Source organism: Lagopus leucura, unplaced genomic scaffold, assembly GCF_019238085.1.
Source record: "Lagopus leucura isolate 7727_CA_CO unplaced genomic scaffold, USGS_WTPT01 Super-Scaffold_100001, whole genome shotgun sequence".
Taxonomy (NCBI): Eukaryota; Metazoa; Chordata; class Aves; order Galliformes; family Phasianidae; genus Lagopus; species Lagopus leucura.
The window spans coordinates 43,485,779-43,512,468 of NW_024962262.1; the positions used below are offsets into that span (position 1 = coordinate 43,485,779).

At 43.7% G+C, this 26,690-nt stretch overlaps 1 protein-coding gene across 1 annotated transcript in view; it reads right to left on the bottom strand.

Annotated features, from left to right (window-relative positions):
- Positions 1 to 2,064: 2,064 nt before the first annotated feature.
- The window catches only part of SH3RF3 (SH3 domain containing ring finger 3), a gene marked incomplete at its 5' end in the record, with an annotated part of 235,066 nt that continues 210,440 nt past the window's right edge, over positions 2,065 to 26,690 (bottom strand). The window contains 2 exons of the mRNA XM_042866782.1: positions 2,065 to 5,299; positions 13,821 to 14,158. Of these exons, the coding sequence (XP_042722716.1) occupies positions 5,131 to 5,299; positions 13,821 to 14,158 (507 nt within the window). The remainder of the gene's footprint in view (positions 5,300 to 13,820; positions 14,159 to 26,690) is intronic.

Genomic DNA, 26,690 nt, shown 5'->3' on the forward strand with positions numbered 1-26,690 from the left:
AGGGAGAGCAGTTCTGCAAGATGTTGAAAGTGCTGAGTTGTTGACACTCCATCTGAATGGCCACGGGTGCCTCTTCACTCCAGGATTAGGGCAAAGAGAATTACAGTCTTCCCTCTGGAAAATGCTGCAGCACACGGTGTGCTGCCCTGGGACCCACAGAGCAGGAGGCAGCCCCTGGCAGTCACCCCCAGATTGGGTGCAGGAGCACTGCGTCTTATTGCAGAGGACATGAGAGGAGCTGAGGATGTACCAGGGTTGTGCTGGTGGCTCCATGGCAGCTCTGGGGCGTGCGGCCTGCTGAAATACAGCTGGGGAACTGCAGCACTACATCTCATCTAAAAAATATCATTTGTGAAATGAAAACCCACGGCAAAGAGCTGATGCTGGCCCATTAGAATAATATGCAAACACTGGCCCCGCCATTTAACTGTCACGTGTTTTGATAGCCTTTATGAACTGAAAGGCAATTCTCTCCCCTGGTTGCATCATTATATAGCCTCATCAGAGGATAAACAGCCTCCTTGCCCCCAAACATTTTGCAATTTGCATTTAGATTGTTCGGTGCTGACGTTCAGAACAAGATACTTCCTAGCTTCGTCAAATAAAACCCGGCTGTCATTTAGCACAGCAGCAGTCAATTTATGTTCCTATTAATGCAGATCCCAGGCAATTATCTGGGGAGAGGTGGGGAAGATCTTAACGCATTGCCCCCCGCCCTGTGTCTGCTTGGGGTGTTGCTGAAGGCACAGCTGCAGGGCACATGAACGCACCCATGAAGAAGAGTAGGTCAGTGTTCTGCTGCTGCTGCTGCTGTTAGGGGGAAATAAGAAGAGTGAGGTGTGGCTTGTAGGTCCTTTAGGTGTCTCCATTGAATGTGTCTTTTCCTGTTGGAGCGAGTCAAAAGGAGGGCCGCAAGGATGGTCAGAGGGAGCACCTCTCCTGTGAACGCAGGCTAGGAGAGCTGGGCTTGTTCAGCCTGGAGAAGGGAAGTCTTTGGAGAGACCTCACTGCAGCCTTCCAGTACTTGAGGGGAGCTTATAAACAGCAGGGGAACTGACACTTTTACATGGGGAGGATGAGGGGGAAGCTGTGATGCCCCATCCCTGCAGGTGTTCAAGGCTAGGTTGGAAGGGCCCTGGGCAGCCTGAGCTGGTGGGGGGCAGCCCTGCCAATGGCAGGGGTTGGGGATGGCTGGGCTGTGAGCTCCCTTCCAACCCAAACTGATCTGTGATCCATGATTCTATGAGTTCTTTGCCAAGCTGGGGATTCTGGTTTCTTTATATGGGCAGTGGAGTCTTACCAGAGTGGGGGCAAAGAGGGAAGCTTGTCCCCATGTGATAAAGTATACATGGAAGTGGGCTGAGCTGAGCTGTCCCTATATAGTATGGGATGGGGTCAGGACTAAAATGCCAGCCCCTGCCTGGCAGCCTGTCTCATACAGCTGATAAAAACCAAGCGGTGTTCTGAGGGTGGGGATACAACCCACACCCAGTAATTAGAAATACATCTGCAGCAGACTGGAAAGTTATTTTTGCTACATGAAAGGCTAGGAGGAGAGGACATGGCCCTCTCCAGACTGGATCACTGCTTGGCTCCCCTGCCAGGACAGCTCATTTATTTGGATTGGCAGCCACTCGCTACGCCACACGTCTGCCAGGTCCACCATGTTGTAAGGAGCTGCTGATGTCAGGAGGAGCTCTTGGATGCGGGACAGCCCCGCAGATGTTGTCCAGGTGGTTCTGCTCTCCACAAGCATCTAGGAAGGCCAAGCCGCATAACAATTTACGATTATTATTTTTCTTTTGAAACATGGCTGGAATTGCCATTGCAGGAGCAAAGCACGAGGTGTGGGGGTGTTTTCCTCACATCTGAGGTCAGCGTTGATTTCTCAAGACCTGTTGAAAGAAGAACCAGAAGCAGGCTGTGTCTTCTGGTCAGGTAAATCTTACCATTACCTGGTCTTTACTGGGAGTTACCAGTGAAAGGAAGTGCTCCTTGTGAGCTTCCGTGCCACTTACTTATGTTGTTTGTTCACTTCGCCGTCTAATAAAGAGAGGAACCTCCTTCGAGTTGCCTTAATGTTTATTTTACTTAAAGAATCAGAAACACAGTCATTGTAGTTCATTTGTACTCATATCCGCCAACATTTCCTAAATCACGTTAACATTCATGTGTAACAAAAACATTTTCTGAGCTGTGCAAAGTTCAAAGGGATTGTTCAATTACTCGAGCGCACTTCTAAAACAGCAAACCTGGCGTTTTACGATCTGAGGCTGCCAGAGGGATTCTTCTCTTTGTTCCCCTGCTGTAGGAGATGCAGATCTCTTTCCCCTTTCCCTGGCATAACAGGTGGAAGTGAGACCACAGCACACATCAAGCCTCTCTCAGTCCAGGGCTTTCCGAGTGGCTCTGGGTCACTTTTCTGTATCACCGATCTGCGTTGTGTTCTGCACTTGTGCTCCTTGCATGGGAGTGATTTGTCCAAGAAGATTACTCAGTAACCCAAAGTGTGATGATATGCAGTAAACAGGGGCCAGAAACAGCTGTTATCAAACCAAATCCCCCCGGCAAATACTTTTCTTTGCAGGAGGTATGACCGCAAGGGTTGTTGCCCATTAGAAAAACAACATCTCCCTTGCAAAACGTAATTTAAAGCGCTGATTTCATGACACAACATCTGCGTGTTTTCCTTTATCTTCTCACATATCAACTTTTGTTCTGTTAAGCACTCAAAGGTGGAAATCTGGACCCATTTTAGATCTGGCTAAACACAACAGGCAGCAACCAAGCCGTCATCCTGTTTCGTTTTTCTGCATGTAGTAAATACACCCATGGAACAGAATTTTAAGAGAACGTTAACCACTGTAAGCTGTCAGAAAAATCTCCTTGTATCTGGCAGAGCTAACCCAGACTTTTCATTAGAATCGGTAAGACTCGTTCTGACATTTTCAAACATTTTCAACTTGCTAACTGTGCAGTCCTGTTTCAGGTGCAGTGACACCGGTTCTGATTTGGACCAAACAGGTGGACAGATATGGCTCTATTCTCAAAGAAGTCTTTCCAGAAGACATTTCTTCAATCTCCTGTTGGTTAAAAAAGGCAATTTCCTCTCATCAGTAACTAAGCTTTTAGTGGCTGACTCGTTACAAACTGGAATACGAACAAATGCGGCAATGTTAAATATAAAAAGAAACACCCTGAAAATAATGCCTCCCTGTTTGAAGGTGCTACACTTGGCCATGGACTGTGTTTCTGGGATCTGTTTGTTACGTGTGACAGCGAGAAGAAACTTATTTTTGCAGAGAACAAAGTCACAGAGCTGACCTTAAATTGGAACGTTCATGGATATGGTTTTTGATATGTACCAGAAGACACGGCTTGAACGAAAACAAAACTTACACCTTCACATATGAAGTACTGTCAACGCAGTAACGATGCTCACCCACTGGGCCTCTTCCTTTTAATAAGATCATCTCCAGGTTACAGTGCTCCAACATGCTCCTAAATGACCACCACATGTTGGCTCTGGCCAACAGCCAAGGTACAGATACAGTTAAGAAAATTCTTTCATCAAGTTTCGTTCAGCAAGAAGAGCTGAGCTCTTTTTAAGTACTCTCACAATTGCATTATTGAACTTTTCTCATTTTGCTTTGTAGGAATAACTGACTGAACTCGCTTTACACTTATTGCACCTTTAAGTCCCTGGTAGATGGAAGCTTATATTGCCTGATACGGTTTGTATTGTAGCTTGACCATTATAAGAAATCGAACAGTCTCCAAAACTGTACATTTCTACAGTAAGAAATCACATTTCAATAATGCTAATTACAGCCGCCACAGATCAGCTCTCATCTCCATAATGCAACGACAGAGGAAAATGCCACGGTTCCTGCACAAGCTAGAACCTGCAGTGTTCTTCTTATTGCCATGAAAAAGTCAATTAAAATGACTCCTCTAGGAATTACCTCCAATTCTGGAGTCATTCTCACTCTCCAGACAGAACGCTGTGTTTCAGCGTGGGTCTTCAGATACTACCAACACGCAGGAGAGAGCGCACATGCGCACAGTGTACGGGCGCGCTGCTCCCAGGACATTTATCAGTGACCAAGCAGCTTTTTCTCTTTTCCTCTATGAAGCATGAACAGTCTGATCTCGATCTTCAGGTACACTTCTAATTTCGTATGCTGAATGCAAATCTTGTTGCAGCCTCTCTGTTTAACCAAACCGAATCTTTAACAGTTAAAAAAAATAGCACCAGATGTATGAAAAAGAGGAAATGTCTGATCTAATAGGAATATATATAAAGTATAACAATTCTTACAGTAAAAAGGTACGTCATACAAAAAAGCAATGGGAAGTGATACTGAAGGACAAAAATCCATGCTGCATATAATAAGGGCAGAAGACAGGCAAAAGGGATTCCGCTGGAATAACCACAGTTGGATGGCGGAGCTGTGCTTCCTCCAAGATCCACCCGGCGGGAGCACCGGGACACAGCGTGTGACGGGGACTCTGAGCACTGACTCACCTACTGACAAACTCACGCAGCATATCTCTGAGGTATATAGAAAGCATGACGTTAACGTGTTGGGCTCCTCGCTCTCTCTTGCATGACGACACGTGATTCTTTAGCCGGGGTTTTCTCTGCCCTCCCCACCCTCTTTTTCCCTCAGGAAAAACAAAATCCCAGTTTAAGAGCTTCCTAGCACACCTCCGTGAAATCCATCTTGCATAGGCCAGTAATAAGAACACTGCAGCTCTGACAAATAAGTTACAGCAATATAACAACTTTCCTCTTAATCTTTTTTTTTTTTTTTTAAAGATATTTTCTCTATAATTTACACAAAGGGTTAACAGCCGGAGTTCAGGCTACGTACAGTCCATGTGGGCGTCCTTTCAGTCCGTGATTCCAGGTGGAAGGCACTACTTCAACATACCACCGTATGCACCGCGCGATTCCAGAAGCACAGTGGAGTGCTGTGTCTCTGAAGCTGTGGACTGAAGGGCCTGGGGGAGTCTTTGGAAATAAAAATGGCAGTGGTTATCAGTCCAGTTTCCCTTTGCGGTCTCTTCTTGTGCTATGCAGTTTCCCCTGAAAGCTCCTCCAGTCCAGAGAGCGGCGATCCGTCCTCAGAAGCTCTCCACAAAGCTCCCGGGGAAGAGTCCCGTCCTGCCATTCCTCTGTAGCGTCCCTTTGTACCAGCCGTCCTCCCGCTTCTTGTGCACGAACACAATGTCACCCTCCTTCAGTTCGATCTCGGCCTCGCTCTGCGGCGGGTAGGGGACCACTACACGGTACCTTCAGAAACAGAAGGGCAAAGATCTCGTCGGACACACATCCACCCATCAGCTGCCTGAAGCCCACGCAGGGCTGACCTGGTCCACGAGTGTGCCTGTGCAGGCTCACTTCCTCAGGCCAGCGGCCCCAGGGGCTCACCCAGGACAAACTTCCTTTGGATTTAAGGAAGACTGCCGTGGTTTGAGTCAGAGACATCACCTCGCTTCTCTCTTTCCCTCACTTCCTTTGAATCAGAAATTTTGAGGAAAAATGCGTTTGGAAACATCAGTAAGTGAGGTTTTTGCAAAGCAGTTGCATCTGACGCTGCTACGTTTTCTATCAAAGCTCAGTACCATGGGGAGCTTTCTGGCCAGCTTGACCAGTGGCTGTGCTTGGGACATGCCATAAAGCTGGACTGTGACAGCAGGATGTGTTGTCAGATGGCTGGAGTGACAGCCTTGCACACTGCTGCATCCATGCCATCCCAAATTGGAATTGGCAGTGCTCTGGCCAGCTCCCCTCACTATCAGCAGAAACTAACTAAAGCACCTCACAGTTTTCTTCTTACCGTGTGTCTTGCAAATGCACTTTAGGTCCCTCAGACCCAGAAGGGAAACTAAGTTGGAAAGATAAGAAACGACTTTCAAAACACTCTCTAAGCCAAGAGGAAGCCTTTACCCTGAGCCACCTTCAGGGTTCTCTGGGAACTGGGCTTTCATGTGTCACTCCATTGCAATGAAGCAGTGATGGTTCCCATACAGCTGTTCTGCTCTCAGCCTCATCATCCTGGGAACGCAGACTGGAGCCCTTTCACATCAGTGCACTGCTGTGCAGGGCTGGGAATGTATTTCTGCTGTACTCTTCTTCCTCACAGCACATACATTCACTGTTCTCTGGCATCTGATTAACAATCAATAACTGTCTTGCTAGTTACAAAGTAATTAATATGGTAAGATAGTTAAAAGATGACAATTGATCATCTAAAGCCCATCTCCTGAGGATTTATATTTCCACAACCACTGGATGGCTTCTGATCCCTCAGTTGCTTTTTTAGCAGGCAAACATTTATTTAAAATAACACCTGTCATTTAGGACTGATTTCAACATGCACTGGATCTGGAGGTGGATCTGGAGCTGGAGCTCTTCCTTTGGGGGAAGTTCTTTACAGTGAAAGTGGTGAGGTGCTGGCACAGGCTGCCTACAGAGTCTATGGATGCCCCATTGCTGGAGGTGTTTGAGCCCAGGCTGGATGGAGCCCTAGGCAGCCTGGTCTGGTATCAGACCTGGAAGTTGGTGGCCCTGCCTGTGGCAGGGGATTGGACCTTGATGATCCTTGGGGTCCCTCCCAAACCAAGCCATTCTATGATTCTATGATTCCTCTGAGATGGTACCAAAGCAGGGAGCTCTTGAGAAGCAACTGCTGATTTTCTTTGCAGACACTTTTTGGGTACATAGTGACCACTGTTTTGAAATTAGGGACCCCATTTATTTTTGACATGACAGTAAAAATGCCAGATTTAGCTATGTGTTTGGACACCTTCCATTTGAAGTGGATGTTCTGCTCTAAAACCTGACTGCAGCCTTGTTAGCTTTACATGGCAACAAAGTCATGTAGAAAATAGTGTTCAAGCACCATCAAAAATCTGGTGGTCATCTCGGTCCCTTGGTCAATAAATCTAGTTGTCACTGCCTTTCTCTGTGGAAAGCAAATAGCAGACGTTGAAAAGTGTGCTTCTGGCTGGCTGCGGGAAAATGGTCTATCACGCTATCATCTGTAGAATTGCTACACTTATATTATGAGGCTTTGCCAATTACAACCATTATGCAAATGAATGCACACATTATTTCAAACACTGCTGCAGTGTTGATTAATTAAATTATCAGAGTGGAACAATTTTAGCTAAGATGATGCCAAGTTTCAGATCTCCCGACTCTATGTACGATCACAATGCACTCGAACTGTGCTCCAGGATCCCAAAAGGCTTTGAGGAAGAAGAGGGATGGACCAAGACAGCAGCCAAGTGCTGCAGAGGCAGCCCCAGGCCATTTTGGCAGATGAGTTCAAAAATATAGAAGAAGGTTTTGTCTGGTGTAGGGTCACCCCAAGAACCGAGCTGGGACTGCCAACACCTCATACCTGAAGTTCACACAGCCCTTCTTTTAAAGGCAGGGTGCACCTTAGGAGCAAGGAGTCGCTACTCCCTAAATGGCTCACATGAGGAGGGAGGTGACCACGCACAGTAAGAATGTGCCCATCTTCATTAAAGGGATTCTCAGAGCATTTCCTTAGAGAGTTAAAGAAATAAATCTCAGCCACTGCCTCGCAAGATGAAGCACTTCTTCCCATTTAAGGAAACCCCAAGTGCTGTGGTTTAAATTCAATTAACTACGGTACTTCGTGGGATAACACTGGAGTGTTTTTGATAGAGTAACGAAATCTTAGATATAAATTCCTTGGAAATCAGTTAAGAAATCCTCCGTGAAGGACCAAAAAAGATGCCTGCATTTTCTCCCTTGTGAGGTTTTAGAAGCAGTACCAGGCAGAGCCAGAACAATCAAGGTTGCAGCGAGCAGAAAAATGATCACACAGCCTGGCTGCCAGCAAGGGGCTCGCGGGCACCATAAATCGCTCCTGTCAGAGCGTGTGCTGCCACTCGGAGGCCTCCAGGTGGCATTTCAGCCTCGATTTTTTCCCCCAGAACTTCACTGCAAATATACGTTGGCCGTATTTTTTTGGCAGAAGAGATCTTTTCCCTTCCCTTGCTCCCAAAAAGGCAGTCCAACGTTCTTCTTCCATTTATATCTCCGCTCTTTATTTCCCTTTTCGTCCCCTAGTCTTTGAGAAGCTATGATAACATTGCATGTTTTCTTACCCCAAACTGCCTCCTGACATTTTAGACGAATCTCAGAACCACCTCTGTTTTATCCATGTCACATTACATCTCTGAATTATGAACTTGTAGAAATGCTACGTAGCTGGGCTGATTACAAGTGAGGCGAGCACCTTCACCTATGTTACTGATACTGGGTATTTTCTCTTTCAAACTGCATCTTCAGACAGTTGTTCCTTTTCCCAGCCTTCTAAGAAAGCCCCAATCTATGGCCCTATCGGTCAGACAACAGTGGTGTTCCTTCAGAAATTCACCTGCTCTTGGTAAAGTTCAAAATGCCTCCAGATGGCACATATTTAGTAGAGGGTCAGAGGGCAATGAAGTTAAAATCTCTGCTGGCTGATGCGCCAATTTGTATTAGCTCTGAGAGACATCAGCAGTTGCATTTCCCAGCAGTGGGCTTCTTTTCTATTTTAGTTCCAAGGCACAGATTCTATGCTGACTTTGCATCCCTGGATTGGGCACTTCAAACTCAGAGGGGATGATACGGTTTGGGGAGGGTCCTCAGTGCCCAAGAGAAAATACATAAGGGGAGGCTGGGAGCAGTACCAGCAAGGATGGGTAACTGGTTTGCCTGGGCACTGGTGAATGGGGGAAGGTGAGGGATCAGAGAGCTGAGTAAGAAATGAAACCCATAGCTGTGTCCTTACAGCACTTGTCCTTGCAGTCAGCTGTCCCATACTGCTCTCCCTTCACTATCACCGCTGACGTGTGCAAGGTGCAGCTAAAATTCTTGACCTCTTACATGATGGAGGTTCTGCTCATGTTGCCTTTAAAAAAGCAAGAGTAACTCAAGATGTCAGATACGTAGATGCATAAATACACCTTGAAAGAGCAGGAACATTTCACAACCACACATCTGAGAGGAAGAAATAAGAGACTAAGACTGCCCATGACTTCATGTTGCTTGCTTTCAATTGAGCCTTCCATTACGTGATCATGTATTACTTTTCCTACAGGATGCCTGCCTCATTTAGTGCACACAATGTCCTGCTCTGGATGCAAGTCAAGGTTCTGACATGGAAGAGATACGAGCTTGCTGAAGCTACCTCATCTTCTGCAGAGGCTGGGAGATGTCTGGTGAGTGACCCTAGAGAAATTGGCAGAGAAGCACAGGTGTGAGGCACGTGGATTGTCTGACTGCTCCAGCTGCAAGGCCTCATGCCACACTTTCCACAGAGTAAGCCTCATCTCATGCACTTCAGCTGCGTAGGAGTCAGTTGCCTGCTCTAAGTTGCTCATGCAGGCTGTCACTGTGAACAGACAGGCATGGAACGGTACTGATCAGAAGTCACCAGTAATTAAAAGCTGAGGAAAAGAAACAAAATACTGAGTATCTTCTCCCTGAGTAAATCTATATGTCCACTAGACTGACAGAGCTACAGCGGCTGCAAAAATAGAGGTGCAACAAGGCAAATTAGTCCTGCAAAGCTAATCTCCAATCTGGACCCATTTACAGTGCTACAGTTCGAAAACTTTATTCCAAGTTTCTGCTTGTAAAAATATTGCACTGAGGATAGGTTTCAGGAGTCCAGTGCTGTGAATTCAACAGATCTTTTGTGTGTTGGGATGTGACATCTGTGAGGGGATAGCTCATCTGTGACAATCGAGTATCCAGCCCAGATAACCACTGCTCCTGCTTATCATTGGAGCTCTGTTTCTTCATCCTTTCATTGACCCATTGCAGAGACCTGCAAAGCACCTCTGCAAATTACAAGCCAGAACCCATTCATCTGCTCTGTTTGACAGTGTCTGAACCAGCAGACTCAGAAGAACAAACCTCATCTGGATCCTTCACCCTCTGCTGCAAGCACTGCGGGATTCAATTTCCAAGATGGCTGACCCCAGTTTCTCAACCTTGAGGCAAGCACCCAAGACAGAGGAGCACTTAACCGTGTGCATACATGTCACTGCTCAGTCAGAACACACTCCTAGGGTCATTTCTCTGGTATCACTTTTCAGGAAAGAAAAAAGCCCTTCCTTTGCTTTCCCTTTTGGCAAAGAAGATATACGTGCATGACAAAATTGAAGTCAATGAGCGTTAAGCACATGCTTGAATGCCTCCTTGAATGGGGAGCTCAATTTCTAATGTGGCAGTGATTTGTAGAAGGGATAGTTGGAAACCAGGAGGGGTCTATTTTAAAGGTCACACTCACTGCTCCTATCTAATTCTGCAGTGCTGCTGTGGTTACCACTTGTTCAAAAGCTCCCTGAAAACCATATAAACGCCAGGCAGATATGCCAGTCGTGACAGTAAGTCTGGATACAACCGCTTTATCAGACTATAACATGGCAGAATTAGTGCCAGTTACTATAAAAGAGTCAACAACGCGTGACATGTTTTACTCAGGTTTGCATCTGGGAACGGTGCCAGTCAGCTAGGGGAACATGACTCACACACATACACTCAGCTTTCCCATTTTGCTTTAATGTACAGTCATATTTTCTTGAAGGGGGTGGCAAGGCAAATGTTTTGCTTTGGTGCTGCTAGGCAGACGGCATACCCCTCTTCCACGTGAGCCACCGGTGTCAGGGGGATGGGGGTGAGTCTGTAGCTGCCTCATGGCATCCCTGCATGGGATCGGCTGTACCAGTCCGGTTTCTTGCACAACCAGCTGCTGGATGGAGCAGCTGCTGGCAAAGAGTGTGTGAGGCACATGCATCATGACGGGGTACTCACTTGACAGTCAGTCACTGCAACACAAAGTGACAAGGACACCACCTGGGAAATTTCTCCGCTCTGCTGCTCAGACTGTGGTATGCTTTACAACAGGGAACAGCAGAAGGAAAGTGGTTTTAAAAATGTACCGTGGGAAGCTACACTCAGAAGGCAGAGATAGGCACTAACCATCCCAGCAAAACAGTTAAATGTCAAAGGTAAATGACAGGGGAGGTAGGACCATTTTCCCTTCTGATGCAGCCACCCACAGCCAGGTTTTGAAAACATCAAATGGAGTAAGATACAGTATTGCTTTCCTTGCTTTCTCCATGTACAAAGAATGAACAGAATAAAAATTAGCAGCATTTCTATGACGGTGAACCTCAGTTCACCTTCCTTTCTGACAGACTCTCATGAAGGGCTGTGCTGTCAGGCAGCAGGACAGGCAATTCTCCTGTTAAAGCTGCAAGCAATTAGGGCTTTGTAACGCATCTCCTGTGCGATATGACCTGTGGTACGTCTGCTTGGTTTCCATCAGTAGCCTGGACATGGCAAGGGCCAGAGATACAAGTCAACCCCTTTGTAAGAAGTAGCAGTGCTCTGCTGCCTGTGTGAGCCTCATTTTGAATGCTGTAAATATTAAGGAATGTGCTACTTCTTCCAACCTTCCAGCGTTCTGTCTCTGTGTGCACAGATGGGCGTTGGGAGATAGAAAGCCAAGTACAGCTAAGAGCACTGAAATGCTCTGCAGCTTTTTAAAATTTCAGCCAGCATCTGAATCTGTTTATCTAACCTTTTTTTTTTCTTCTTTTTTTTTTTCCCCCTTCCCTCCCTTTTCTTTCTCAGAGAATTGCTCCTACTGTGCAGATGAAATGCACCAAAATGCAAACAAGCAAAATGTGTAGCTGAGTGATGTTGAATGCAAGTTCCTCCACTGCCAGATGTGAAGAGAACAAGTGGTTTGAAAACTGTAATTTGTTTTTTTTTTTTTTAAATAATTCGGTACTTCTGAGCAATTTGATGATTTAATGAGCACAGATGGATGTGGGATGAATTTCTAAGAGACAAGTGTTTAATGTATCTGCTCAGATTATTCTAGGACTAAGCATTATCCTTTCTAGTGCATGAAGGTAATTAATATTTCCCATTATGGCACGAAAAAACCCGTATGATCAGTTAAGGAATGCAGATACACCAATGATATGGAAGTTAATTCATAAATCAATTAGAGAATCTTGCCTGCTGTGTATAATTAGGGTTACTTCAATTATAGCTTATTTTCAGATTTAAGACTCGAGAATCAAAATGCTTAAAATGAGAGGAAGTTCCTTACCACCATATATTGCAGTTGGAAGTATTTGCACAGTTGTAGCAGTCTACATCTATTCTCTCCTCATTCCAGCAAGGCTAAGAGTGTCCCTCTGGTTCTATTCTGTTTCACTGCAGCTGCTTAAAATTGTCATTAGTTCAATGTTTCACTGTCAGGACCCCCCTGAGGTGAAATGAGAAATGTGTAGGATATGGGACCAGCCCTGGCATATTAAACAACGCGTCCAGACTCTTCTACATCAAAGCTTGGAAAGCAGCACCTCAACGGCCAGCTCCAAGGCACCAGGGAATGCTCTCACTGGTTTCTTTTCATGGCTATGTTTAACTAAAGGTGCAGCGTTCCACTGATGTAGTTACACTGCTGCTAAATCTGGTTTGTATTGATTTAGCTTTTCTTACAGCGTTAATCTAAACTGATGCAGACCAAATTAAGTGTGCCTAAATAGGGATTGGTTTTTCACTCTTTTCACTAAATTGGTTTTTCATGGATTTTAAAGACAAGAGACTACTGTGATAGTCTACTCTCAGTGCCTTCATTACAATGCTGAAGGACCTGTCTGCATTTATTTCTGCTTCCATTGTAATATCTGTGCTTAAAGTGCAGCATCTCTTTTAGACAGAACTCCCAATCCAGAATAAAAATATTCCCAAGCCTGTCCCTTCTGCAGTCTCTTACAGGTTGGTCCCAAGCCTGTTCCATAACAGATGAGATAGAGCTCTTTGTATCACTCCCCAAAAGCACGTGGTTTCAAATCTCCCATTGCTCTTAGTTTGCCCTGCACCCACTTGGATTTGCCTCAAATTTGGCCCTCACGGAATATGCTGTTACTCTGTGTTCTTCTATGAAAGAGTTGAATTAGCTCTGTACCAATGGGTCTGCCCTCTTCATCACCGTCCTCCCACACCTGTCCTGCAAATAGCAGAAACTTCACATTGGACAGTGCAGGCCTATGGCCCAACTCATTTTTCTGATCTAGAGTTACATTCAATGCCAAGCAATGAATCAGCCTGCAACCTTCTTACTACCTGCTACTCAGTTGTGTACAGTTTGCCAAGCACAGCACTCCGTGGTTCACAGGCTAGATGCCTTAGAAAAGTTTGTTACAGTGTCATTGTCACCTTCCCAGCCAAATGCCAAGCTGTATGCTGTGAAATACCATGTAAGGCTGGACTGTCCTGTGGTAGCCCTTCCTATGCCCTGCACACCTGCTCCATAACACTGACCAGATTCAGGGCCAGGCTGACTTTCCCTGTGCATTTCATCTGACCTCTTTCACATAAAAACAGTTTCTTTCTGTTTCTTTCTGCAGCTACTGTTCCAAAGTTGCCACCTGACAGCTCCATGAATTTATTAAAACACTGGGATCCCAAAGAGGTATTTGTCCACAGTATCTACTGTCTTTGGGCTGAGAAAGCATCCCTGTCCTCTCTACTTGAATGAGGGCTGTCGTGGCAAGGTGCTGCTCTCCAGAAATACGTTTTTAAATGAATGAAAATTAAACCTGCACTATGCGCCAGAAGGTTTTCAATGGGCATAGGCACAGCCGCTCACAGTCAATCTACGGAGCTGCAAAACTTTAACAACCCTTGAGCAAGTTAAATGTGCAGCCTTCCTCCCAATGCTCTCTGAGGATGCAGTGACCTCTGGAGATACGCAGCTTACCTTTCCCGAGGCAAAGGCTTGGGCTCTGGCCGAATAGCTGCCATGGAAGAGAGGGGCTGCCTGGCAGGAGAAGGGATGGAAAAATTCAAATCCAAGGAGCCTGTTTTCCTGTGCAGAGGCTCCAGCCCCATTGCTCCTTGCATTTCGCTCTCAATAGGGCATGAGCCTGCCCTGCCGTGGCTGGAGAGAGAGGAGAGCTCTGGTCCCACTGCCCCTTGGAGGACTCCTTCGATGGCTGCCTGTGGGTCATGTGTGGGAGACACGGATGGTGGTGAGCGCGACTTCTTTTTTGTTGATGCTCCTGCTAGAAGTTTCAGCAGCCCGCTCTTCTTCTCCTTCTGCAAAGCAACAAAAGGAAACGTGGGCAGTGAGCAGATATCCCTCGTCCCTTTGTTCTCCTGTGTGGCAGGAAACTCCCCCAGGCTGCCTTATAAAGGGGTAGATTCAGGTAGAACTGAGCATCTGCTAATAAACATCTTACAAAAATCCCTCCCCACCCAGAAGTGCTGGACTTATTCAGCAGAATAAGGACCTATTATAGATAAACTCTATTTTCGAATTCACCCAAGCAGTGATCATGGACCTCTTGAAAGAAATACTGCAAAGGTACAAACTTCCCATACAGAGGAGGAGGCAACCAGACTGCTGCTCTCTCTTTCCAGGGACTCCTGTTGTCCAATAGAGAAACTCCCTCAAAGTAACACAGCAGGTGCTGTGCTGAAAAAACACCAGTGGGATAGCAAGAGAACCACTCATCATGGCTGCCTCATCTGCTGCTTGCCATTTTACTGCTCGATACAGACTTACTGCAAGGAGGAGGGAGGCATGAAACAGTGTTTTTATACTACTTTCCAGGCCCTGCTTCTCTCCTCATCCTACATCACACTGCTCCTACCCACACCTCCCTTCCAGAGGTAGGTCACCTCTCCTTCAGTGTTAAGGTGCAAGTGTTGCCTTATGGTTGAATACAGACTGCAACGTTCACACTTGGCAATCACAATGTCAGTGCATGTGTAGTTTCAAAGTTCTGCTGTGGTTTCTGATGCAGAGTAAAGCAAACAAATTAAAAGCACTCGTTCATTTAATGTGGAAATAAAGCTCAGAGTCTTTTACTGAAGAAATGCAATGGACTTTGCATGTTTTGTAACAGTGTGAGAAATTCTGCTATGTGTCCATCTTAAGCACGCACAAATATAGGGAGGGAAAAACAAGCCCAGCAAACACAGTACTGATAGAACAGAATGATCTCTCTATCTCTGAGCAGGAAAGCTCTTTGGAAATACAAGCCAGCAATTCATTTGCTTGTAGACAAAATGTCCCATGCGAGGTTTAAAACAATGTTCATTTATGTGCTGAGTGCTGAAGTTATTTCTCAAAGCAGCTTTAAAGAATCGGAGGACTACAGTGAAATAAATATAAGCTTTTAGAAGACGCTCAGAGTAGTAAATCTACTTGCAAATGTACTCAGAATATCCGATGTCTCTGCTTCTGAAAGTTCTTGCTTGCACTCTTTACCGTCATGGACTCATCAGAAAGCAGAAGTACCTCAGATGTTAAGATCTGTACACGCCAAAATAAAGCACGGTTGTTCTTACCATATCCAGTGATTTTTGAAGCGTAGAGTCTAAACTATGCTTCCAGGTGCCAGTCTCCTGGGACCCACTGCAACTATTAAGGTCTTTTGTCACTTACGGGTTACTTTATAGATTAAAGGACTCGTCCAGCCAAGATGTTCACCCAGGCACTATCTGCGTGAGCAAAGGGAGGGCTGTATGGCACCAACGGGTCAAAGCCACCAACTTCATTCCCCTGGGTGTAGCAGAGGAGGAGACCGAGTGCCCCTGAGAAACATCTCTCCCTGACCAGGAGGAAGAACTCCTCTGTGATTGATGGAACTCACTTGAAGAACCAGAAAACATTTCAGCATTTCTTTTCACTTTCTGATTAAGAAATATTGCTGCTGTCATCATTAAATCAAATTGTAAAGCTCTTCAGAAAATTGAGAACCTCTTCTTTCCCCGTGGCTCGCTGAAACAATAGCTCGAATGATCCCAGCATACTGTGTCAATACGCATTTGAAGGTGTCTAAAGGTCAGTGACAGAACACAATAGCCATTGTGGGGCCCTGGAGAAATGGCTATTGTGCAGCAGTGAGCACTTCGAGACTCTTTAATTGGCAGCTTTGCACATGCAAAGTAACTACACGAACTAAAGCCCTGTATAATGAACAATTAATATTCCTATGTGGTAGCAGCTTTTCTAATTTTTGCTTCTAATTTCAATACCTTGGGCAATTTTCATTTGAAAAACCTTGGATGACTTAGGCATCCAAGGCACGGAAGCCAAAATCTTTGGAAAGAAGGAAATACACACATTCACAACCATCTGTGCATTAAGAAGCAGACGAGTCTGACAGTCAGCTAATTTTGTTTACAGGAACAGCTCCCACCCTACAAGGTTACTCCTGACATAAATTTCTGCACTGAAGCTGCTGTCCCTCAGACAGCAGAGAGCTATAATGAACTGACTGAGGTACCCCTTGTTCTACTTTAACAAAAGGGAAAAATAAAGAATTGATTTTTAGGCTCCTTGTAGTGAACTGTGCATCTTACTCAACTTTTGAGACGTAGATCTGTGACCTTTAAAGAGCTGAGATGTTGCACTTCATTTGCTAAGCCAAGTCAAAAGACCCAGAAGTCCCCTTGTGGCCTTGGGGGAGATGTTTGGAGGTGAACAAATACAGAACGCCTTGGGTGCCTGGAGTGTAGATATTGCATCCAGCTCTCCCTCCCTTCGAGTCTGCCAGATGTTCCCAGCATCTTCTGGTACTGCAGTGCCAGACTCTCTGCTGATGCTGCTCAGAGTAAACCAAGGACTGCTTGGAGCTGATGATTTGCTGTGATGTCTCTCATGAGAAACACATTGGTTCTGAACTTTCTACAATCAGTAGTTCAACCTAAAACCCATCAGGCCTCCTCTCATCCGTAAACGGTCCTAAGTTAAGACTCCTTGTGCTGTGGGAATTCATTAGTGCTCCAATGCTGCGTAGTCACACATTTCTTTGAGAGCAACCAGTCGTTTTCCATGGCTTTAACAGCCAAAAAAAAAAAAAAAAAAAAGGGGGAATTTGGAGCCGAATCTTAAAATGCAATCCCAGTAATGATTTATTCCAAGTGTCCAAGTATTATGAATTCATTTAATATTTAGTATAATAGCAACCATCCTTCATAAGAAATTAATTTAATATTTATATGGCTGTCCAAGACAGTCCTTTCTGCAGCGGTTTCACCATAAATCAGCTAAGCACTAAAGGGCTGTACAGAAATGCTCACCGATTGGTTTCAGACGCCGCGGGTTTTGAAAAGAGACAAGTTTACAGAGGACGTTTCTGATGACTGTAAGGAATTACGTTTTTGAACAACAAAAAAGATGCTTTCCCTTCTCCATTCATGGGCTGCTGTTCTGTTGCTTTCTAGGAAATCTGTAATCTACCGAAGCAGCTGTGTAATTATTGAGTTTTCTTTGTCTGGTAGCTACGTTTCCAATTGACTGCAAACTGTGTTTGACGTCCCTGCCTCCTGAACCCACCAAGGTCAGACCTTTGCATCTCTGTTGATAGATGGGTTCACAGTCCTAACGGCACTTCTCCCATCTCCTGGCTACTGCCCACATGTCCAACTGAATTTAAATCATCACCTTTGTGTTGTGCAGGTTTTATTCTACGAGGTTCACAGTCAAAACTTCCAAGCCATTAATTTTGTAAGGATCAATACCTTCTTTTAAAAAAAGAGAAAGAACGAAATGAATCCCAGGCTGTTTCTAGTTAAGAAAAAAAAGAAAAAAAAAAAAAAAAAAGGACTGTGAACACAGTATATATAGGTCAGAATTTCTTACTTCCCTGACAAAATCTAAGCTCAAGACTGTTCCTATGGTGTAGCATGAAGGAATCTCAGAGGCAATCAGTCTCTGGCAACACACGAAGGGATAGGCAACACTTCTGTGACCCTGAAGCATACATTTAGGAAGCCATCACTTAGACAGGTGCAAGCTCCCCTTGATATTTTGCTGTGGGAACATTTTGAAAAGTGAATACAGTCTGAGCTTAAGAAACCATGAAAGACTAGATCAAAATTAAAGTCTCAGATATGTAAATGTTGAAATATTTTGCTTCACAGTAATTGGGGATGATTTTTCCCCTCATTAATAACCCCACTTGAAGATAATAACCAGCTCTTCTTTCAGCTTCAGAGATGAGATGAGCACAGAATGCAGCTACTTCGTTGATGACTGAGTGATACAGAGTCCCATATCTGCAAAGTAATAATCATGCCGTAATCCAAACACCAATTATACATACTGGTTTTATTAATACAGATATTTTCTTTCTTCTTTTTTTTTTTTTTTTTTGCCCCAAACCACCCAACCCCCCAAACCACCCAAATAAATAGAAAATTCTGTTTTAGGTGTTTTTTTTTTTGTTTTTTTTTCTTTTCATCAGCAGCTCCTAATACTCCATTTCATACCTATCTAGGTTTATTAAATAAATTAGGAGACCTTACTGCAGCTGATAGAAAATCTGGTTCCAGCCATTGAAAAGAGGCAATTTCTCATGCAACACCAGCTACATCATAAGATAACAGAGCCAGAGGGAGAAAAAAGGTTTCATTTAAAAATAAAGAAAAAAGAAACAAAAGTGCTTAAATGCTGCCCTGAGCACCGAAGAACAAATGAGGAACTCACCAATCAGTCAGTACCCCTCAACCACCACTTTCATTACTTATTTAACTCGGCCAGTACTGGTTCCAGTAAATTTAAGTTAGTGTTGGGAGAGTAGTATGTTTTTACTCCGAGTCTAACTTGGTTACTGGTGATTGATGCTTGGATTAAAAGGGTAGGGAGTACTTTGAACTATGTAGTTTAAGGAGAAAGCTATTTGGCTTTGTAAAATCCATAAAATGATTTGAGATTTTGATAATTATTTAAAAACCAAACTGGCATCGCCTCAAATGAAAACCTCGTGTTTGTGAAGTCTTTGGATGCAGATTTACCATTTGTCATCATTTCTGATGAGGCACAAGTGATATGCTGAACAAGACAACAGTAATTACTTCTAAGTAATTACTTTTAAATAATTACTGTTCAGCAATTACTAGACAAGCATTGCTGCTTTTAAGGGCTAGTTTTGTATAGTATATTATGTGGAAATATGCGGAGTCTTCTGAAAGTAACACCTCCTGTTCTATTATGTTGGCCCACGACATCAGATGTTGGTGGTATGGCAGTAGAGGCTGAACCTTCCCATTAAATTCTGTAACACTTTGTTGCTGTGTGGCAGATGGAAGCAGAGGGGCACTCTGACACAATGGCATCTGACATGGAAGTGCAGATGAAGCAAAGGTGTGTTACTGAATTCCTCCATGCAGAGAAAATGGTACCCATTGACATTCGTCAGCTCTTGCTCAGCATTTATGGAAACAAACGGTGGATGTCAGCACACTGAATATTGGACTGCACTGGCAACATTTTCCTAACAGTGAAGTTATCATAGCAGCTATGAAGCAGTGGGTCACCTCCACTGGTGCAGATTTTTAAAAGTGTGGCATGCAAGCTCTTGCTCAAAACTGGCAAAAAGGCATAGCTACTGCTAGTGACTGTGTTGAAAAATAGTGTTTTGTAGCTGAGAATGTGCTCTACTAAATAGTGTTATTGTGCTCTTTGTATCTGTTGTAGTTTCCATGGAAATAAATAGGAGGCATTACTTTCACGGCAATCTATGTGTCCGTAGAATATATAGTTTTTAATGGAGACAACTAACTCTGGCCAGAAGTCTATTATACTCTCAGTATGTAAACACACTAAGGAACAAAAAGAATTCATTATATCATTAGTTTTTAAATTCCAGCAATTCCAGTAACATACATACATTTGCATATGCACAGTTATATTAGACTTATGGTCACTGACTTGTAAAATAACTAACTAGTATTAAAGTCATTAATCACAGAATCACAGAATTGTTGGGGTTGGAGGGGATCTCTGGAGATCATCAAGTCCAACCCTCTGTGCTAAAGCACATTACCTACAGCAGGTTGCAGATGAAAGCATCCAGGTGGGTTTTGAATATCTCCAAAGAAGCAGACTTCACAACCTCTCTGGGCAGCCTGTTCCAGTGCTCTTCACCCTCACAGTAAATAAGTTTTTCCTCATGTTAGTATTAAACTTCCTGTATTCCAACTTGTGCCCACTGCCTCTTGTTCTGGCACTGGGCATCACTGAAAAGAGCCTGGTCCCATCCACTTGACTCCTGCCCTGTAGATATTCTTAAGTGTTGATAAGTAAGACCTCACAGGGCATTTCAAATGTTTCAAAAACCAAACTGCAAAAATAAATAAGTTCAGATCAGTACAGAAAAGCACACAGGCACTTAATCATGTGCTTTTGTTGAACTGAGCTGGATGCAAGGCTCTACAGAGTACTAAAAGAGATACAGGGGGAATCTAAAAATATATTTGAATATTCAAGCTGTATGGAATGTTAGATCTTTTAAACACTGGAGCAAAGTTAAAGACTAATCAGGGAGAAAAAAAGCTGGAATGGAAGCAGAGAGACTCAGCTATCAGTGGGCTTCCTGGGGTCTACTGCATTCTTAACAGGCAGAAGGCAGAAGGAAAAACTACCGGTACTTTAAAACTGTTTATGGTGAATGAGAGACAGCTCATTTGCTGAACTGATATTGCCTTTTTCTTCTGTGATTGATGGAGAGAGAAGCTGATGGATTATTATTATTTCTTAATTTCACTGCTTTTCCTCATCTGTTACATAGGGAATAGTTGATGGTTATGAGAAGGGTGGAAAGTTTTAAGATATGCAACTTATTCCATGCCCTGATTACAGTTTGTGATTTTATTTTTGTGGAAAATGCTGAGAGAGAGCACCAGGGGACTGAAAACTACTCAATAACTTGATAAAGTTACTCAAAATTGTGTGGTGATAAAGTGAAATATGATAACACCGAGGAAAGTGATGAAACTATGGTAGTAGCCAAGTCCATGGCAACATTTACACTTATTTACAAGCAGCCAGTATGTCTGGAAGTAACCGCAAACTCAGATGGATGTGTTTTAATCCTGAGTTTCGTCCATCTCTTCACTTCAAGTGTGAGCAACTTCTCTGGGAGCTCAAAGCAAGGGAGTAGACGTGGTATTTTTGCACATTTCTGGTATTCATTTCTTTTTCCCACTCAACAATCCAACATAACTATTAGTTCATGCTCAGTCTCACAAGGATTCCTCATCTTGTATTTCTAGAAGGAAAACCTAGGCCATTGGAGATGACTTGGGAACAGATCGGTTGTTTCTCACAATGCAGGAATTAGAAGAAGTGTAATGAGATTATCAGGCATATGGCTCAAACAAACAAACAAAAATAGGAAGCAGTTTTTCATACAACACATAATTAAGTACAGAATTACTGCACACAGGATTGTGGAAGCCGAAAGTAAGATCAGGTTCAAAGGCGATTAAATAAATTAATGGAGAACAGATCTAGTAAAGGCTGTTAAAATAATGGTACGGATCCAATCTCTGCTTCAGAAGGTCTAAATAGAGAGATGAAACAGTACTTGGAGCATGTACAGGGTGTCCCCACCTTGCTACAAAGAGATCATAAAATCAGTGATGACAATTGCTACAATAAAGAAACAAAGCTATTTGGGCAAGAGCGGAGGAAACAGGACAAAGCCAGGAACGAGCCCTTCCCTGTACTGTCCCAGCTTTGGAAACAGCTGTTTAGAAACTTCATCAGCTGCAGGTGTCTGAGACAAAAGGCAGCCAGCAGGATGCAGTGTCAGCCAAGGAAGAGACACAAAAGGTTGGGAAGTGCAACCCCAGAGTACTTTCTGCAACTGCAGATTCCTCAGCTTCATCTCTGCTGAGGAACTCAGCACAGACCAAGGGCTCACCCTGCACCAAGAAGCCATCAGAGTACTGGCAATGGGGCTGATGGTGCCCTACTGCTTCCAGGAGCACACCTTGCTTCCTAGCCTGGGGTCACACTGCCACTGTGCATACCAAAGACTTACCTGGAATCAGCATGGAAGTCTCCTACATGATGCCAGACCAAGTCTTGAAGATCTACCCTAAACTGTAGCCCAACAAATTACGAATCTTTTATATTTTATTTCAATGTATAAACCAGGTATGAAAGAATGATTTAGGACGCTCTGGAAGACTAACTGCAGTTTCTAGAGAATTGGACAAATGGACAGAGTACGAGCACCTTTCTGAAAAATCAGGCTCATTTATTCATGCTAGAGGAAAATCTATCACAGCTTCACTGACAACACAGGATTCTGAAATGAGAAAAAGATGTACAAACACAGTAAATGGTAGACTGCATAGAATTAGTGTTTTTAAATGTGATGAGTTAGACTGACAGGTTAGTTTGCTGCTCCTTGTCTCTTGTAAGGAAATGAAAAAGATTCATTGGTTTTGGGGAGGACCAGGAGCAACACACATTTTGCAGAAAGCCAGAGGAAGCTCACTCACCAAACACTTGAATGAAAGAGAACCAATGACAGAATTCAGGATGTGCTTTGACATACTCCAATCTCACACATACTTAGCTCTGGCTCTCCCCAGTCACAAAGAATGGATTTCATTTCAGAAACAAGCAGTTAAGATCACACGGTCTTGCTCTGTAATCTTATTAAATAAGAGACAAGTGAGATTTGTATTTTTATGGAAAGCAGAAACATGTGGGTAAACGGTTTGGATTAGTGGAGGTCATCTTGTCCCTTGTCACTGATGAGTCTATTCCCACTTGGTTGATATGTTGCAGCAGCTGTGCCACCTCAAGCTGTAATTTCAGCACTTCCAACGAGCTAAATAGTTTTGGGGTGGTTGGCACTCAGAGGGAAGATTGCTTGTGGAAAATTTAGGCATCACAGCAGGTATATTTTTCTCTCAAAATCAATTCCCCACAGAAGGGAAAAAGGGTTGCCTGTGGACAATAAAAAATTGGCAGGATTTGTGTGTACCAGACACTGAAGTACATTACAGTGAAATAATTCCTACAAACAATTCACCAGTTCATAAAAGATGCATTTATCTAGAGATTGAGGACACAGCTGAGACTGACAGAACTTATCACAGCCACATGGACTCTGGCCCAGAGGCTACAAATGCAGAAGCTCCTATTGATTGGGCAATGTATTTCAGCCTGGAGAAGAGAAGGCTGCGGGGTGACCTCATTGCAGCCTATCAATACCTGAAGGGAACCTACACCCAGGAGGGGAGTAAACTCTTCAAAAGGGCTGACAATAGCAGGACTAGGGGAAATGGATCCAAGTTGAAGGAGGGAAGATTTGGGTTGGATGTTAGGGGGAAGTTCTTTACTAGGAGAGTGGTTAGGCCCTGGAACGGGCTGCCCAGGGAGGTTGTGGATGCCCCGTCCTTGGACGTGTTCAAGGCCAGGTTGGACGGGGTCCTGGGCAACCTGATCTAAATGTGTATGTTTGGTGGCCCTGCTAGGCAGGGGGGTTGGAACTACATGATCCTTGGGGTCCCTTCCAACCCGGGTGATTCTGTGATTCTGTGATTTCTGAGAATTAGTGCTAGGCTTTGCAGTGCTTGGGTGAGAGATAGGAAGGAGAGGGCCCTGATGGCTCCCAGGTGATCTGACATTGCAGAAGGGGTTTTGGACACAATCAAAGCCGTGAACACGAACATTTCTCTCTTTAAAATTTGCCCTCCAGTTTTGGCAGCTCCCACAGCATCAAACTGGAGCATCCAAAAGCACTATTCTTAGTGCACTTGCCTCTGCTTCCTCCTGCCCTCATGAACATCCTTTAAGTGAATGCCCTTTAAAAAATGAAGACAGAAACCTAGAATCCTTTTGAAGGATTAAAAAGTGGCTGTCAATGTCAGAAGGATGCCCAGGCATGTAAACGACAATTTCTTTGATGAAGCAACCAAGGCATTGTAGCTTTCCAAATGTCACAACACTTGGGTTGTAATTAATACTAAAGCTCTGTGATAGCAAAAAGCTTGCTAGAAGCTGCTTAATACCAGGCAGAACTTGTTACAGCAGCATCCTCTCTTCGGCAACAATCAGGCTTCACCTTTCTTCCCAGTTTTTAGTCTTTTTGCTACTTAAAAATAAAAATGGAACTATCAAAGACAATTTGCTAAAAAAAAAAAAAAAAAAAAGTAATAGCCTTATGCCAAAGTCAGGACTTAGGAAGAACAACATTCTCTTTTCTTAAATTAAAGATCAGAGCAAGAAGGACCATCAATGAAAAAACCTCAGACTGCTGTAAACCAAACAGAACAACCAGGATGCAAGTAGGAAAGGGGAGTCCGTAGCTTGATGGCCTTTTTCTCTTTTTGTGCTAAGTTCATTCTGTTCCATTCTACCATCCATCCTATCCTTTCCTTTGTCTGTTTTACCTAGTTCTTCTTCCACGACACATGACCTACAAGTATGACCATGTAATTAAATACAATTGAGTTAAACTGCTAGGCAATGAGGCAATGACGTCTGCTCGGTGTTCTTACATGTGACCAGTGCACAAATAACCAGCAACAGTAACAGGCACACAGCACATTCCTCTTTGCTCTAACAACCAGTTGCCTGATAGAGGACAGTGTGACCTGAAATCGAAGGTGGATCCTGCCAACTACCAGCAAAAATTGGGCAATTTTAAAACAGAAGTTTAAAAAGCCTCTGTGAAGGCACTGGTGACATGTACCTCATACCTGAAAATGACAGAAACTATCTAAAGATAAAATCACGGCTGAGCTGGAGCAGAAATGACAGCTTTGTCATAATAGTCTGTCTCACAGATGAAGCTGGAAAACCCTTTACACAAATCAAACGTAAGTGCTAGAAGATTTCCCTTGACCATAGTGATTGATCAAATGATGTTGCCTAAAGAGTGACAGCCTTTCTTATTTTCATTTTAGCAAAACAATGTGGGTAAACATTGATTTAGAATCATCCTGTCCTCAGTTTGACCACAACTGATTGCAACATCTCTGCCTGTAAGGATAAGAGAATTAGTAGCCCATTAGTTAAAGCAATCATGAGTTCTAGTCAAGCCCCTGTACTTATGATTACTATTGATGTATCTGACAGTCTTCCTACAGCTGGGCAGACAATATGATGAGTATCCTCTATGGGTTTGTCCTTTCTGCTTCCTCCTGCTAGGACAGCAATGTGTGTGTTTGAGGGATCCCTTCCAGGCTCGTGCTCTCTTTTTCTACTCAGCAGCATATGTACAAGAAGTCAAACTGCAGACAGACAACCAGCTGCTGTCAGTTGCTTTGCGGTGTGTTCCAGGTAATGAATTGCTGTCAAATGGGAGAACATTTCAAACGGATGCCAACAAGGCTTGTCTTAGGCCCAGTGCTGTTCAATCTTTTTGTTAATTACGTGGTAAATGAGCCAGAGCTGCACTTCTAAAACCTGCAGTAGGCACTGAGTTAAGTCTGCAAGCAGTTGAGGGAACAAACGAGAGGAATTCAGAACAATTTTCCTAAAATGGAGAAATAGTTTTAAAACATCATGGTGAAATCTGAAAAGACAAACATGATGTCTGGACCGCCTAGAGGGGTAAATCAAATGCACAGATGCAAAACAAGCACTGACCAGTAAATCAGCAGCTCTGCTGAAAGGGATGTGGGAGTTTCAGTGGATCACGAAAAAGACTCAAGAAATTGCTCTGAAAAAGGCAAATGGCTCCTGGATACACATTAATAAGCATTTTATGTGTAAGCTATGGAAAGTTCTTACTGGATTCTAGTCACTGCTAACAAAGTCTCAGCTGAACTCCACTCTGTAGCACTACTCTTCCAGACCCCAGCAAGCTGCAGACTGTCCAGGAGAGAGCAGAAAGTAGACCTCTCAGAGACCTAGAGAACAGTACGTGTGAACCAAGGGTAGGAACTGAGCTCAGTTAGGCTAGAAGAAGAGAAACTGCATCTAAACCTGCCAAGCAGAAGTATCTGGATTAGACATAAAACCTGTCCAGAAAAAAATTAAGAAGTTGGAAAATCAGTTTTGTCTTTTATGTCCTGATCAAAGCCTGGGTTATGAGTTTCCCTTCCCACAGCAGGCACAGTCCTGTTGATAGGCTCTGTCTGCCTGACCTCACCCCCTCCTGTCTCAAAATTTATAATATGAAGAATAACATAATGTGGTACGGGAGGGAATAGAGATCTCTGAAGTCATCAAAAAAGCCAGCGAGTTCCATTTTTAAATATGCCAGTTCTGAACTGATTGTGAACAGGGATTAAAAAACACAGTACAGAAAATTTACTTTACTGTAAAATAAGTTGGCCGTGGACCCATATTAAATTACTTCTCTCCCTGGGGCATCTGGTGATGAAGCCCAATGCTGGTCTGCTGCTCGCGTTCTGAGTACAGTCTGAGGTGAATTAATATTTCAGCTTCTGTAGTCTTAACTTAAAGACATATACCGGAGAGCATCAATCAAATAAAATACATACAAAACATAAAACTATGAGTTCTGCCTTTATAATTATTTTTTATAAACAATTGACCACTTTACACCCAATATTCACTGATTACAGGCAGCCTGCAGATCAAGTGTCTGAAAAACAACTTCTGCATGGTGGATTTCTGAATTCCTGAGGACAATTTTTCTCTGGAGGGCATAATAACAGTATTTTCTGTAGACCATCAGGGACAAGCACTAGCTCTACATCCTGACTTGGTCTGAAGGGAATTACTTGATGCATGAGACATTCAGGCCAGAAAAAAAAAACACAACAAGCATCAACAAAAAAAAAAAAAAAAACCCAGCAGATTGACTTTAAAATGGCTTTACCACTTGGCAAACTAAAAGTT